The sequence below is a fragment of the Aquila chrysaetos genome, chromosome 21, assembly GCF_900496995.4.
Source record: "Aquila chrysaetos chrysaetos chromosome 21, bAquChr1.4, whole genome shotgun sequence".
In the NCBI taxonomy this organism is placed as follows: domain Eukaryota; kingdom Metazoa; phylum Chordata; class Aves; order Accipitriformes; family Accipitridae; genus Aquila; species Aquila chrysaetos.
The window spans coordinates 10,648,660-10,665,708 of NC_044024.1; the positions used below are offsets into that span (position 1 = coordinate 10,648,660).

Here is a 17,049-nt window from a genome sequence, read left to right on the forward strand (position 1 = left end):
GGCGGCGTGGTGGCGGGGCGGCCCCGGCTGTTGTTATTGTGGGGTTGGTCTGCGCCGCGCGAAGATGGCGGCTGGGCAGGGGGGTGGCAGCGGCAACGGCGGCGGCAACAACGGCAACGGAGCGGGGGGGCTGGGGATCCCCGCTCATCTCACTCTCTCCTTCTCGGCCGGGCCGCACTGGGGCGCGGCGACTCTGCCGCAGCCGCACACGGTGCGCAGCCTGGACCGGGCCCTGGAGGAGGCGGGCAGCTCGGGCATCCTCTGCCTCAGCGGGAGGAAGCTGCGCGACTTCCCCGGCAGCGGCTACGACCTCAGCGACACCACGCAAGCAGGTGGGGAGGCTCCGGCTGTGAGGGGGGACGGGGCCTCCTGCCGAGGGGGCCCGGCTGCGGGGGTAGTGCGGGGCGGATGGGGGCCTGGCTGTGAGGGCGGAGGGGGGGGGTGGGCGTCCCCGCTGTGGTCGCGGTTGGGGGCGAGCAGCGGGAGGGGGGGCCCTGTGGTGGCAATGGGGGGGCGCGGGGGCCCCGCTGCGGTGGCAGCGGCGAGGGGGATGCAGCGGAGGGTTCTGTGGTGGCAGAGGAGGGCTGCGGGTGGTGGTGGCTGTGGTGGCAGCTTGGGGGATGGCGTGGGAGCGGCGTGCTGTGGTGGCATTGGGGGGCCTGGGGGTGCCCAGTGGGGGCAATGAGGAGGATGCAGCGGGAGGATCCGCTGTGATGGCAGTTGGGGGGAGCAGTGGAGGGCACACGCAGTGGTGGCAGTGGGGAAGATGTAGCGGGAGGGCTGCTCTGGTGGCAATGGGGAGAAGCACTAAGGAGCCCCCGCTGTGGTGGCACTGGGGGGCTTGGAGCGTTCGTGGGCTGCTGTAGTGGCAGTGGGGAGGAGTAGGAGCCTTCCCTGTGCGAGGGCAATGGGGGACAGCGGGGAAGCTCCACGTTTGCGGTGGCGGGGAGGCAGGACAATGCTGGAGCTCCCTCTGCATGCAGTGGGGGGGGGGGGGTTGGGGGGCCTGGGGTGTGCAGTGGTGGGGTGCTCCCGCTCTGCGTGCATTGGGGGGTTGCTTCTGCTGTGCGTGCTTACGGGGGGAGCGTTCCTGCTCTGTGGGTGTGTGGTGGCGGGCTGTGCACCGGGGGGGGGGGGAGACCTTGTTTCCACTCTGTGCGTGCAAAGGCAGGGGTGCTCATGCGGTGTGCCCGAGGAGGTGGGGTGCAAGGGGCGAGGGTACCCCAGCAGCGCGCGCCTGCGCGGAGTGCTGCCGCTGTGTGTGTGTGCGCGCAAAGGCAGGGCTCTGCGGGGAGAGGGGCTCCCGCTAAACCCCGTCCGCGTGTGCATGTGCGTGCACGCAGCGGGGTGCTGTGCTCAGCGTGTGTGTGTGCGTGCAGTGGGAGGGTTATTGTGCGCTGTGTGTGTGTGTGTGTCTGCCGTGGGCAGGGGCGCCGGCGCGCTCGGTGCCTGCGCCTGTGCTGCCGGGGGAGCGGGGCTGCCTGCGTGCGGTGAGGAGAGAGGTTCCCCTCTGTGCGTGCTTGTGCAGCGAGGGAAAGGTGGTGCTTTGCTTGTGCGTGCGAGGGGGGCGGGGAGGGGGCATTCACAGGGAATTAGGCGTTGTGTTCTGTGTGTCTGTCTATACGTGTCATAAGGATGAGGACTTGAAATTCGTGTGCATGCACACGGTGCGTGGAAGACGGTGTGCAAGATGAGGGAAGCTATTTAGTTCACGCTCTGGGGAATAAGAGCTCCATGCTGTGGTTGGTTTGTACCTTCAAGGGTGTCAGATCCCTTGCAGTGATGCTTTATTACCTGGGGTATTCCGGTCGGTCCTTCTTCCAAGCTCAGCGGGAAGATGGTTACAAGTGCGGGTGTGAGCGATGTGTGTGTGTGTATGTGCAGTGTGCGTGTCAGAGCTTAATGTATTCACCGTGTTGGTAAATGCTTAGGTATCATCAGTGTGAGCCTGGATTTACCCAGGCTTTTAGGTGAAGTAAACTTGGAAGTATTTTTCTATACAGTTCCTAGGAAACAGCACTGCATTTTCCATGGGGTTTCTGTTATGTTTTGGTTCATCCCTGATGTGCTTAGGGATTTATTTGCTGCTGGAGTAGTTGCTGAAAATGGATCATTTTGAGTAACGTGCTAGAACAGAATATTAATGAGAGGTCTAGCATCTTTTGTTCACAAGTGGTAGTGGCTTTCCAAAATGTTGTTTGGGTGAATTAATTCCATGGGGGTTTTTTTGTTTTGTTTTGGGGCTTTTCTTTCCCCATGGGTTATGAATAGCTGGCTTATTGTTTTGAATATGAGACTGCACATTGTGGTATCTTATCCATCTCTGACAATCCTGTACTCCTGGTCTATCAAATACTCATTCTGTTGCTCTTTGTTGTGGGCTGCATTTGTGCAGAGGGTTAAATAACGATGTACTCATTCTTCTGCGATATATTAGGTTGTGTAGGGTGTAGAATTTGTGAAGGACTGATTTTAAAATCCAATTTCTGTATCCAGTACCAAGCCTGCTAATGATTCATGCTTTTTTGTGCTAATGATTTATTAGCTTTTTTCCTGACACGTGTGATGCATCCCTATGTGCAATGCAGAATAGGGATAGGTAAAAGTGTTAGTTATTTCATAATGGAAGCATAAGATTAAAATAAAAACAGGTTCTGTGAAATAATAGCTTGTTTTCCTTGTAGTAGCATAAAAATGTATTCAGCAACATAGTAGGTCACTTCTGTGTATAAATATTCAATAACTACAGCATTAAAAAAGAAGCATTGTATATAGGCAATCTGTTATTAAGAAGACTTTTTCTGTATCCTGAAGCAGGTGCAGCAAGGATCCATATTTTGTGTTTGGTTCTAATTATTACTAATGGCATTTTGGTTTTTTTGTTGTTGTTTTATTTTGAATCTCAGCATATTTGAGTAAAAGCTGTCTGCAGTGATCTTGTCTATCTTTTAGGATGTAGTAGAGCCCAGTCACTACCATCAGGATTGAATTTTCATCATGAAAGATTGTGTGAAAATGTTTAAGGGCAGTCTCTGAGAAAAATAGCCATATTGCTTGCTGCTCTAAAAAGAATTACTTAAATAGTTGATGTAGGTCTATGCAAATACCATCTCATAACAATTTGATTTTATGTAGAACTGATTTATGAATTAATCCTGTGAAATACAAATTTTAGATGTCTTTCAAAATATGTTTGTAAACAAAAGATTTGTAGTCTTTATTTTGATTTAATTTGTAGAATTTTTTGGTAAGTGGGTAAATAGTATTCTGCTGGTGAATCATGGACATCCTTTACAGAGTATCAGTATGGCACAGAGCTTGATGGAGGATCAGCAACTGCCTCACAGGCAATTGTCATTTACTTACTGGCATTTTTGTAGCAGTTATCACTGTTTCACATTAAAATATACCCATGAATAAGGTTATAGATTTAGGTTGAGGCATGCGAGACGGGGGGTTGGGTCAAAAACCTTTGCTGTGTTTCACTTTCTGTTCTAAGTCAGTGACTCTCTGAAATTTGGTTCTGTGGTACTTGAAACAAACGTTTAAAAAACCAACCTCTAACAAATCTGGATGTAAATGATTTCTTTTCCACATCACAAATCCTTGTGCAGTAGGATCTACAGTGTCATTGTGTAAATCCAGAATATTTTGCCTTAACATCAATAAAATCAGCAACAAAGAAAACCAGTTCTCAGTAAGGTTCATGTGTGTATATATATGTGTGTGTGTGTTAAAGCACAACTGCTGTTGATTTATCAAAAATACTCTGGGATTTTTTTTTTTAAGGTCTGGCCATATTTTACATCTAACTTGTGTAATGGCTTGCCAGTACATCATTTGCAAATAGTGTAGCACGTTTTTGACATCTTGAATTATGCAACAAAAATTATTGCTGAGTTAAAAGCATAATGACGATATCTAGCTGTTTAGCTCTGACCTTATGTTTGTGGTATATTTTTTTTAACCTTGAATTGTCATTGCAGCTATTTGGCCAAAAACCCCCGTTATTTTATTATTTCCCTGAATTTGTCTTCTGGCTGTTCAAACAGATCTTGTGCTGCTGTTAAATGAACTTCTGAAAAAAAAGAAAAATCGTAGGTCATGAGATATCAAGAGGTGTATCAAGAGGTGTATTGAATATTCCAATCATTTTATTGATGTGTGTAATTCTGCTTCTTGCTGTGTGAGCAACATTAGGCCCCCTGGCAGTTAAGTAATTGAGTATATCACATCAATGTAATCACTGTCTGCTTAGCTGAAGAGTTGTGTGTTTTCTGTTTTCCTTTATTAAAGATAGGTTCCTGTGCTATATTGCCATGCTGAACTAAGTCATCCTATGCCTTTAGCAATTTCCTCCCTTTTTTGTGAGCACTTCTTAAAACATGAGTTTAGTAAATGTGAAAGGTACTAGACTGACAGCTCAAGGAACAGTTTATTTGCTCTGGATAAATATAGTGGTGCCATCAGGCTTACTTGTTCATGACTTCGTCATAACAAACTTGATTCCCAATTTTTAATTCTGAGGGAACCTCCAAGCAATTCTAAGTAGGTGAATGATTGCCTGTAAATATATTAACTTTGAAATTTCTCCTTTCTCACCACCTGCTACCTTCTTATACAGCTGAGAAGTAACACCAGTGTATTCCCAATATGACTTCAGAATAAGCCTTCCTGTCATGGCCAATAACAATCTCTGCATGACAGGCAGAGTTCCCACATTGTGATTCCTGCATGTGTCTGCTGAGGGGGTGGGATGGGAGGAGACACACTTATTGTTTAAGATACCAGTGCCTAGCATTACTTGCATGACTTTGTTGATTTTTTTTTTTTTACATCATATTTCTGGCCCTTCTAAGGTACATAGTCATGCATGTGATTATGGATTAAAACCGACAAAACCTACAGCTTAATATTGAGTGTGAATTGCATAAGAATGTTAATTCACAATACTATTCTTCTGCCTTTACAATATATACTTCTAAACCAATTATATTTTCCTGTCTGAATAAAGTTATTTTTGTTGGTGATACAAATGTTGATTAAAGTGATGGCAGGTAGCTGAATAGCAACATCAAATCCAATTTTTACCTTAAGAAAATAACATTCATATATGAAGTGTATCCTAAATCTAGATTACATTCTAGAAATCAGCCATGTTGAAAAACATGTGGTTCTTCAGTAATGACTTCTTCAGATTTGAATGAGAAGAGAAACTCAGATTATATGTTGGGAGTGGGGGAGGGGATAGTGTTTATGGTCAGAAATGCATCAGATGCAAAATTTGGAAGTGACACAGTTTATAAGCAAGTAATTGTAGAAATTCCCCACAGTGGTTTCTTAGCCTATCCAGTGTTTGGGCTAATGGAACGTGACTTGTATATGTTGTCTGAGGCTTTTTTGCTGAGGGCCAGTAATAAGGATATGTGTACTTGGTATTACAGGCAAGTTAGGAAAACTCTGTTCAGTGAGTTGAAGTTAAAACAACTGATTGTTAGTTGGCCTGCATAAAAGGATTGCGTTATGAAGAATACCACTAATATCTTAATCTAATCTTAAAAAAAAAAAATTCCACGTTATAGCCTTGTCTGAAATACTGACCTACAAGAAACGTGCAATGTGTAATTTTTTGACTTTTTGTATTCTCCATCCATCAAAACTCTATTTGCCATCATGTTGACTATTTTTGTGCCTTGAAATATAAAAAATTTAACCTCTGAAACATTTCTGCTTTTGATCGATCTAAAGAACTTTGTGATACATACTTCTGCTTTGTTACCTATTATCTCAGCAGGAGGCAAATGTATTTAGATCACAAATTGTATTGCAAAACATTGTGCAATAAGAAAAATGGACTAGCCTTTGCTTTTTCACTTTTTTTTTTGGTGAAAAGCATCTTCTCATTTGACTTGTGAAGCTTTATTGGAGCTGGTTCAAAAGTATATATTCATTTTACTGGCAAAGCTGGCATTTAATGCTGAAATGTGTCCTTAGCCAAAAGGTAACTGAGTCACGACTGAAGGCTAGAATTCCACAGAAAATGCAAAGATACTCACTAGATCTTTTTTGTGGTAAAAGTTCTGCATGACAGTGTGGATAGACCTCTGAATACTCTGCTTTTCTGTGGCTGTCCAACAATCTGATTTTCATCATTCTTCCAACTAACCTGGGATTATTTGCTGCTTGCTAGGAGAATCTGCTCTTAAGTCTGACAGATCTAGAGAAGGTATAGCACTTTAGGCAAGGAAGAAAAAAAAAATTCTTATTCTCTGTTACAGAACTAAAATACTTTTTTGCTTGGCAGACATAATTATCACTAATGTGTTCCCAAGTGTCAATGTATTACTTCTCAAAAAAAGGTTTTTGTAGTTACAAGGCTTGAAGGAACCCTGTATCTCAGGCCTTTTCATAGGCTGCTGACCAGCAGATGTAACTGCACAATGAGCAAATCCCTGACCATCTGTGTATTAAAACAAACATCTACTTCAATTTGTCACTTTACCACTATTTCAATAGGCGGAACCAGTACGTAGTGGGCAAGAACTTGATGTATTAAAGACTGACCTAGAACTAAAAGGTTTATGAAAGTGTTCACTTCAAATCATTTCATGCAGTAATGAGTGATATTACATACTTATTTTTAAGCTAATAGAAGTGGCTACAGCCATTCTTAAAAGCTGCCATGAGGTCTGGCATGAGTAGGGCAGAGTCAGCAGGAGGCACCAGCAAATAAGAACAGATGCTGAAGTTGCTACAGCAGTGGCCTTTGTGTCTCAAGAGAACATGCTGTAGTTGTAGCTAGAACCTGTTCACTCTGTGCTTGTGGACTGTTAGTTTACCCATTTTCTTTGGGTATTTTTCTGCTTCGGTCTTAACTTCACTCGCCTTGTTTTTCAGTGTTCTTTGACTTCCAGCAGTCTAGCTTACTTTAAAAATGTTTCTGCTTAGTTTATCTAGTGTCAAGCAATTTTATCCACATGAAAGATAAGTCATGTAGTAAACACTGGTTACAGTTGATTGGTTGTAGCCTATTTGTCTCTGCCTCTTGTCTATTTAGATTGTAGCTCTTCAGGGCAAAGGCCTTGGATGTATATAACTGAGCATACAGAGACTAACATAAGAAGCTTTACTTTAGAGTTTTGTGTGCATTTCAGGTAATCCTTAACAAACCCAGATTTTGCTTCATTTACGAGTGATGATTACTTTCCCTTATATTTTCTGTGAAAGAGTTAAAATAATTTGAAACTGAAACTTGGAATTTAAAAATTTCAAAAACAAAAAAGAAATTTACTCAAACCAATAAATAATGGCCAATGTAAGTGGGAGGAAGATGCCCTGTGCTATAATACACAAGCTTAGTAAGTCTTGCTGACTTGTCAGGAAAATGCATTTTACTCATTCTGGTAGTAAGCTGTTTCAAGAATTATAGTCTAGACTAAATAAAGTGCTGTGTTGTTAGGGAAACAAATAAGTTTCCTGTGGGATTTGCTGCTTACCATTTCAAACTACAAAAGATTTGTGGTGACAAGATGCCTTCAGAAGTAGAGAGGAAGATAATCCTTGACATGTGGTAATGTCCTTTTGACTGTATAGCCGATTGGTGTGCCAATTTACTGCTTCATATGTCAATTTGAGGACTCCCTCCTCTTGGTGATGTGTTCTTTATTTTTCATTTTAATCATGCTATGCTAAAATAACTGAACACATATACTCAAGAGTTGGAGCAGTGTGCTGTCTTGTGTTGGAAATGCCTGGATCCTTCTCGTGGCAACATGGTGAGAAATTCCTTGAATTCATCTGTTGGTTTCATCCCTGCATTGGTGTGTAGCAGGTCAGCACTGCTTCCAACCTTTACATCAGAGCTTCTCCTTTAGGTTTTGATGAGTGCAAATTTCAGGAAAAACCTCATGTACCTGAGCCATGTGGCAAGTGGAGATGACTTACATGAAAAACAAGAATAGCTTGAACTGAACTGCCAATTTAGACATGTTCAACATAGACATGTGCAGTGTAGACTAGGAGACTAAATTCAATGAGGATGGGCTGGACTAGTGGGTTCCTCAAGGCTACCTTGATTTCAAAGCCAGTGTGCTGGATCTCAGTCCTTCCTCCCTGGCAGTAGAAGTCTGTGAGAGACAACTGTTGGTCTGTTCCAGTTATAAAAACATGTATTTCCCATGGAAGAACTGTGGTTTGATCTGATGGGATGCTTTTTTTAAGTCCCTAAAGTAATAAGAGTAGATTTTTTAAAAAGGATTTTTTCTTTAGTAGTGCTGTTTAGCTTCAAAAGCCAAGAACTCAAAATCTGTAAAATACAGTTTCTAGTTGCCTGTACAACCTTCCCTCTAAGCTTGATGAGAAACTTTAATTATGTGGTTGTGTACAGTTTCTTCATGTGTCACTTCAACAGCACAGGCCGAGTGTATAACTAAAATTGGTGACATGGATAACCATAAAGCAGGTATTTCCTAGCTTTTCAGTTGTTGGAATTAGAACCCAAACACCACTTTAATATCTCTTTCACAAAAATAGAAGCTATTCTGTGCTGTGTCAAACACCCAGTTAAAAAAGTAAAAACTCCTTGTAGCCACCTATAGTCTTGGGAGTGTTTTTATTTCTTTTAAACATCTCAAAGAAGAAACACAAGCAGAGGAGTATGAAACTGAGAAGCAACATGAAAAGATGGTTAGCTTCTCCTAATATGGAACAGCCCTGTGTTAAAATATTTGACTGTGTATTGCTATGAGAAACATGGTCAATCACATCAGCACAGTCCAGCACCCTGTGTTTCACTTTAGTAGCTCATAAGGAGACATTGCATGTGTTAGAAGACTGAATAAATGATTGAACATGCACTGGAAGCTGTTAAGCTGGCCAATGTAATTAATTTTCCTGGAAGGTTTTTTCATTTCTCTGTAGCTATTAAACAGCGGTCACCATTGGTGGCAAGGGAATGCCTCCTTTATACTTTTCTGAACTTGATCAGAAGCCCTGAGTTTCTCATCCCTGCATGTTGCAATTTTGTGACTGCATAAAAGCTGCAACTCTGTATCAGTGCTCTTTCTCCTTTCAGTTTCAGAAACTTCTCACCGTTATTTCCCTTACTGTCAAAATTACTGTCACATCACTTGCAAAGGGTTCTTTTTCTCTTTGCTGCTGTCTTCCACTATATTGCCTGGTGTAGTAGGCGCTTGGGACGAGGTACTGGTCCTTATTTATGTGCAGTCTTTATGATCATGGTTATATGTAGGATTATATACTATATAATTAGAAAAAATATAGAAAATTATATATATGCACACTATATAGTAGAAAAATGTTTTTCTAATATATAAATTGGACATAACTGTATGGATACAAAAGGTGTATCTAGCCCAGGATTCTCTATTAAAAGCTAATAATAATAATCTTATTAACCTATTACTTGATAACTTCCTTTGCAGCCCCATATTTTTACTGAAAATAATGAAAATAGATTGTGTACTCAGTTGTCTATTCCAGGCTGATGAAACCAATTCCGTATAATCTCTTATACTGAAAAATTCTCATGCGTGTGCATATTCTCTTTGTATATGTTGTACTGTATCTTTTTTGAGTTAAGCCAGGAACTGCATGCAGTATCAAGATATGGGTATGCAATGAAATAACTTTCTATTCCCTGTTCCTAGCACTGTTTTGTGCCTTTGACTTGAGTTGCCATTTTCAAAAAAATCAAGAATTAAGTAATATGGCTGGATGAATCTCAGTTTTGAAATGTTAGCATATTCACTTGTGATTTACTAATGAAATATAATACATTAAAGCTAGAGAAGTATGTGAAAGTGAAATCCTCACAAAATTGTGCCCAAGATAAAAAGGAAGGAAGCAACACTGGAAACACAGAAGTAGAACTAGCTGCACATGTAACATTGCTGAAAATGCAAAGTGTGTGTAAGACTTTTCCTTCAATTTTTTTTATCATAAGCTACTGCAATATTAATCGTGAAATGAAGATGAGGTTCTGGTAACATCATTTAAGTGTGAAAATTCTAACCATACAGTTTCTAAAGTAAGCCCTTCTGAGCAGGGACACCAAAAAGCTTATTTCTTAAAATGATCTTTTGCTTCTGTAGAAACTTTTAAGTGATTTGCTCTTTTGGCACATTGACTCCATGCTCACATTAAAAAGGCTTATACTTTTCTAAAGGTTTCATTAGTTTGAGGGAGCTTTTCTAGATATAGGTTTTAGAATTAACATTCCAGGTGATTGGGAATTAAATTTCAACTATGACAATGTCATATTAAAAAAAAAAATAGTTGGAGGATGACCTTTTAGATGGCATTAAATACTTATGTATGAAATCTTATTTTCTACAAGTGCATAATTTTTTTGGAAGTCAAACAACATCAGCATTAAATGCTCAGGTGTAACTTCATAACAAATTGTGCCTGTCTTCTGTTAAAAAAAGTTGCTTCCCATTTGTGCTGCAGAGTGTGAATCCTGCTATTTGTGATTCTATAATAAATGCTTATGGGGCCTATGAACCAGTTCAGAGTTTTTGTCTATTCTATGTCATTTTGATATGTCAATTAAAATACATAGTGACCACAAGGATTAGATGAAGACAGACTATGCTTCTATTATTTACTTAAGAGTATACGCAACAGATAAAAATCAGTTTAAATATTACTACATAAACTTTTAACAGTAGACTTTAAACGTATTCGAGGAAAGTACATTGGTCAACTTAGTTTCCTCAGAGTTATAGGTGTCTGACAGTTGTGTCAGTTTCCTTCTTGTGCATAAGAGCTGATGGGTGTTCAGTTTGTTCTGTGTAGTCCTTCACCATAGCTCTTAAGGTTGGAGAGCAAACATATATTGGTATGTGAAGTACATAGTTACATGCAAAAATTATTTTGCTGTAATTCTTGAACATCCTTTGCCAGTAAATTCTAAATTTTTTTGTCTGTTTTGCAGCTGAAGTGGTTGCTGTTTGTGCATACTGATATAATCATTCTACATTTGGACATATTTTAATTGTTCAGTGCTTAATTTTGCAACCTAAGTGGATATTAAGAATTCTGATATTAGTTACTTACTTAACCAGGCTTCACTTTTTCCTTTTTCAAAGGGAAATTTTAAAATATCTGTGTTTAACAATACTGGTCATGCATTAACATTAAGATTTGAATGCTGAACCTGCAAGTAGGATGTGTAAAGCTTGAGGGGAAGGCTTAAGATGCTAGAGGATGTCCCTTTTGGCATAAGCTTGGCAAGCTTAAGAGTTCCTTTCTCCTGAGGTTCCTGAAAATCAGGATGAATCAGTAGTTTCAGAAACCTGGTTCTGTTTCAATTGTAATGGAAAGTGCTAGGTAGCTTATGCAGAGGACTTGTGATCAAAATCTATGAGGAAAAAACCCTCTTGAATAGTCTCACTTCTTCCCACCAAATCTAGTTTACAGTTTCTGGCTTAGTCTTGGTTTGTTTTGTGGGTTTTTTTTCCCTATAGCAGATAACAGCATAGGAGCAAGGTGCTTAAAACACACTGTAGTGTGTTCACTTTCTTTTTGGCAAACTGGACACAGGATACACGTTGGTGGTTTTCTTTTTTTAGGTGAATGTAACTCTTGTTTTTGTAGGATTTTTGTGAGTGTTTGGTTGGTTTTTTTCCTTCCATAACTCTGAAAGCTCCAAATGAAGATCTGTGTTTCATTAATGCTGCTATCAAAATTCGTGGCTGGCAGAATTAAGACCCTTTATAGGAAGAGCAGATACGTGTTTAGGACACTTGGATTTTTTGATGCATCGTTAGTTTTCCTCTTTACCGTCATAAGGAATTGATATTTGAAATATCCAAACTGCTAAGATGATTATACTCCTGTAACACAAAACCCCCACAATTTTATATCCTGTAATTACATAGGTTGAAAGTGATCTTCATAGGTCATCTAGGACAGTCTCCTGCTCAGAACAGGTCCAGTTAGAGCAGGTTGCTCAGGGCCTTGTTCAGTTGAGTTTTGAGCATCTCCAGTGATATTTCAATCTTTCATCTGTTTTCTGGATTCTCCTAGAAGCTTCAGTTAATTGTATTTTTTTTGACTGAAGAAAGCATTGTTACAAAAACAATGAAATTGGTTTGTTCCTGCCAAGTGCCATTTCTGTGGTTAGTAATGAAAGCCAGATATCTTATTTCCTTTCCTAGTTTCTCAACAAACTGGGGAAGAAGCCTCAAGCTTTAGTAGACTTTGAAACATACTGTTTTCTTAATTTTTCTTTTTATGTACGTAATTTGTCACTTTAATATTGGGTTTATAGACTTCAGCTTAAGATCAGTAAATTCAACAGTACCTTTGAATACCTGTTGACTCATAAATCCATTTTCCCCAGTCTTACAATCTTAGAATGATCATGTCATTTATACAGTACTTATGTGACTCTTGAAGATTAAAACAAGATAGGAAACAAGGATATTCTTCGTGATTACACTAAAGACCAATCACATTCTTAGATTATGTAGATACTTGCTACTGAAATATCACAACAGAAACTGGCAGTTTCAATATGCTAATAAACAATTACTATATACTATTTCCGTGGTTTTTGTTACCTTTTTACTTCTCAAAGCAGGATTGCTAAAGCAAGGAAGGAGGAAAATGTAATACAAGTTGATTTATTTTCTAAACTGTTTTGTTCAAACACTTGTAAGTTCTTAGCAGCTCTTCAAGGTCTTTGGAAGCTTGATACGGACAGAGTAGTAAAATGAAGGATGACATTTTCAGATGTGGATAAATCAAGTTTAGTGTTAACTCATCAATGTTTCTTTTTAACAAGATTCCTAAGCAGCTGCATTTAATTATTCCCAGTAAAGAAGATGGCAAGACTAAATGATAATGTGAAAATACAGTTTTTGTAGCATTACAAACATACCTGAATGGGAGATGTACAGGCTTGGAACATTCTCCTGAGGACTAAACCAGCACTTATTCATGGTATGGTCATGCAAACTGTGCTAGTATAACATAAAATAGGATAGGAGCTAATGAACTTATGCAGCTGCTGAGGAATTACTTGTTGAGCCACTGTCACAAACAATAACACTCCATCTGAGAGATTTGGAGTGTCTTTTTCTACTTAGCTTTGAGTTTCTGTGACTAATTCTGCAGCCTGGTTGTTGTTCATCTGCAATAGGTGAGAGATTCCCTCCACTACATGTGTTAATAACATTGCAAGGCTCTGAAAGTTGACCCCAGCGTGCTAGGAGTCCATGGTGGGCATAGTGTAGGTGAAGTGTTGGACTGCTTTGGCAAGCTGACCTATTCTTAGCTTTGGATTCATATTTCTCTTTCTAAGCTATGCTGGAATCTCCATTCCTGGTAGAAGGAGGGCAACTCATACACACACGAGCTTAAGGTATTAGACTTTTATAGTCTGACTTAGGGGTTGGGGTTGTTTTTGTGGGTTTTTTTTGAGACAAAATTCACTATATTTCATGCATATATCTTTGCTTTATGATTAATCTTAAATGCTTGGCAGCTTGGACTTAACTTTCCTTCCTCTTCCTTAGGGATATGGGGAAATGCATACATTTACTGGCTGATTCCTTTAAATAATTTTGACATTTCAGCATCTGGAATGTCTTCATGCAACAGAACTTAATTTCTTAAGTTTTATGTTCTCTCTCCTGTTCCTTGAATGCTGTGGTACAAATAATGCCCATCATTTACCATGGTTGATTGTGAAGTTAAAGGTGTTTGAAGTCTAATGGCCTTACTTGTGGCTGAAGGTGACATATTAATAAAGCCTTAGTCTTGTCTGCGTTGCTGATATCACTCTTGGAACTCCATCAGATAGGATACAAATCTGATCTTTTTCTCTTTATAAGACCCTCCTCAGGGAGGGAGATTGGCTTTCTGTTTGAGTTGGAGAAAAAGGATATTTGTGTAACAGAAGAATAGTTGGTAGGGCATGGGCTCATAAGGAGCCTTACGCTAAGAAAGAACATTTGCCTGCCTGTATTTCTTCAGTACCGTTGGCCTGTCAAGTGATTAATAATTGCTGTGTGAAATATAATTATAACAGAGGGGTTTTTTTTAATTCTGTTACTGTTCAATATGAATTTTAACCATCACAGGATTTGAATTATAAGGTGACTGAGTGTTTTGTGGACATGGAAAATTTCTGCCTCCTAGAATTACCATATGCAGGTGTTTCTGCAGTGTTTGAGACTACTTTTTTTTTCCTCTCCGGAATCATCTTGCATCTGACAGACTAATAAATTTTACCCATGTTCTGTGTGTTGATCTCAGATTTGTGTTTAGATTGGCTAAAAGTGTATCTTCAGGATCAGATCTGAACACTTTTAATTTTATAAATTCATTGACTTCTGTAGGACTAATTATATAGTTACTGTTGTGCTTAGATATTTTTTTGGCTTAGACTCTGCTAAAGCATTACTAGAAAAACTGGCTGGGAAGGTCTATCCGTATTACGAGTTAGGAGAGCAGATCTGGGTTTTGGGGGGGGACGGGTGGTTTTCTTTTCAATCTAGTTTCTAAATAAAATTTTGGAACAATCTGAGCAAACAAAAACCCAACACCAATATAATGGATCAGCATATTTTTATGAAAAATGTTATAACATCAAGATGAGGTTCAAGTGTAAATTTCCCAACTAAGCATTGTATTTCAAATTCAACATGTAATGCATGCACAGTGTGAATATAAAAATGATTGTACTGGATCAAATAAAAGGCCGGTCTGTTCTAGCAGCATGCCTCTGATAGTAAGCAGTAATGAATGTTTAGGGAAAAGTGCAAAAAACAAGACAAACATGGTGTTAATACTATTTGACTACCTTACTGCACAGTGCTGTAACCTGACAGTTTGAGCTTTTTGTTTTTCCTTTTGATCATAGTGTAAATTTATACAAGTCACCTTCTTACTTCTGATAGCTTCCCCTCCAAACTGACTGATTTCCTAAAATTCTTTCCTTTCGAACTTTCAATATATTGTCTTTTAATCATTGTCTTACAGTCAGTAAAGACTTTTTCTGTTAAAAAGAAACTAAGCTGCAACCAACTTCATGTTTTTGTAGTTCCCCTTTTAAATTTCTTAGTAATGGTGTACTTCTCACTTTTATTGTTTCTGCAGATAGTGAATTGAAATACCCTGTGATTCATGAGCAGTCATGGATACTGTCTTCTATTTAGTCTTCACATAACACCCCCAATTTAGAGTTTTCCAGTCTAAACTGGTTAAGCAAAGAATTCCTATAATGTCACTTCTAGAGGAGTTGTCATCTTAAATCATGTGTGGTTCTGCATTTAGCAGCTTTCCTTGCTTCTTCAGTTTATTAACCCTTACAAAACCATTCTCATTTTAAGTGCCAGCAACGTGCTTACATTTTGATTAAGATGAAGTCTGTCTTGTTTATAGAGGAACGCTCTATTCCAGAAGTTTCCTCCTTTTTTCTTACAATATTTTGTCAGTCATACCTTGGGTTATTAGTCTTCGAAAGGTACCTAAATTGCATAAGCTTCACATCTACATTTTATTTAGCATAATAGATGAACTCATAAATTTTTTTGCTCATTGTGAAAACATTTCTGGAGTAGAAATCACTTTTCAATTTGGATAAAGAATAGGATTACTTGTTTTTAAAAAGCTACAAGTACATTTCATATATTGAATATTGTGGAAAACTATATAAGCTTGAATCTTTTTCTTTAGCAAGCTCTGAACCCCTGGGGCTATTCTAATACTGTTTTGCAATGAATGAATGAAAAATTGCTTGGAAGAGAAGCCATACTATCTTCCAACTCTTTATTTACCTTTTTTATTTTATTATTGATAGATAATGGGTATCATTTCCTATTCTAATAGGACTTCTGGGTTTCATAATGGAAAAGTGGAGTCCTTGCCCCACACTGTCTTAAGGCATTGTTTTCAGGGAAGAGTTTTCAACAGCACTGTATACCAATTTCACAATATTTATATTTTTTCTTGTAGTGTGAAATTGCATGGGTTTTGTACAAGGGTACACTAAGGGACTTCAACCACACTGTGCTGATGTGATTTTTTTTGTCAGGCCAGGCTAGAAACCACTGCTGGTTTTATATTGCCTGTTGAATACTACAGTCCTGGTCCAGTCATTGTCCAGAGCAGAGAGTTGGTGCATGCTATGGTTGTTGTCTGGCCCGCCTCTGGGTTTTATTTCTGCAGAAGAAATGGCAAAGCTGTTTTTTAACCTGTGTCTTTCCAAGACGTGTGGTTGGGGTATGGCTGCATGCACATACAGTGGTATAATTTTCATGGTGCTCTTGAATCTTCCAGTTCAGGTAGAACCTACAGTACTGCTCTTTGGATCAGTGGCAGTAGGGTAGGATTCTGTTGTTTGTATTTTGTAGAGTAGATCTTTGTGCTAGCCTTCAGTTATCTTTCCAGCTGCTGATAAAACAAAGTCGGGAGGAGCCTTACAGCTGACTTCTTCAGAATGGGATTGTATCAAAACCTGTCTATTCATCATGTGGTGGAGGTTGTGGAACTGTGCGGGCAATAAATCTGCGTGCATCTTTTCTGCACACAGTTATCCCACTCTGCTGAATATTAGAATGAGAGCCTTTGTTTAACCTAAAAAGGGGTTTGCAGAAAATTTTTTTCATGTGAAATCTGCCATTTTTCTATAATGTTTTGAAAATTGATGTGGTGGAAAACAGAAAGCAGACCTCACCTATTGTGAAAACTTTCTCAAGCTATGCTAAATTTTTTAATAAGCTTTTTAATTTTAGTTGGAATGTTTAGTTTTAGTTAACTTTAATCCATTTTTCATTCAGTTCATTAAGAATGCCAGTTCTGCAACCTAGATCTTTCTCTTTCTACCTCTTGCAGCTAGAGTTTGCAGAATTTGCTGTCAGCAGTGGATGCCCTGATCTAAAGGAAGGGTTTGTGATGCTTTAGTTTGACAATGTTTCTTAGAAATGATGGAACAATGGAGTGACAGCCCATTAGCTCACAAGTTTCACATATTCTAGACTTCAGAAAGCAAAGTTGAGGCTACTTCCAAAAATAATG

At 39.4% G+C, this 17,049-nt stretch overlaps 1 protein-coding gene across 4 annotated transcripts in view; it reads left to right on the forward strand.

Annotated features, from left to right (window-relative positions):
• The window catches only part of LRCH2 (leucine rich repeats and calponin homology domain containing 2), a 57,753-nt gene continuing 40,704 nt past the window's right edge, over window positions 1–17,049 (forward strand). For 3 of the 4 annotated variants that reach the window (XM_029996670.2, XM_029996672.2, XM_029996673.2), the window contains exon 1: window positions 2–332. In XM_029996670.2, the coding sequence (XP_029852530.1) occupies window positions 65–332 (268 nt within the window). In that variant the 5' untranslated portion in view covers window positions 2–64. Of the gene's footprint in view, window positions 333–17,049 lie in introns of all 4 variants that reach the window. The other variant, XM_029996671.2, reaches the window with a different exon arrangement.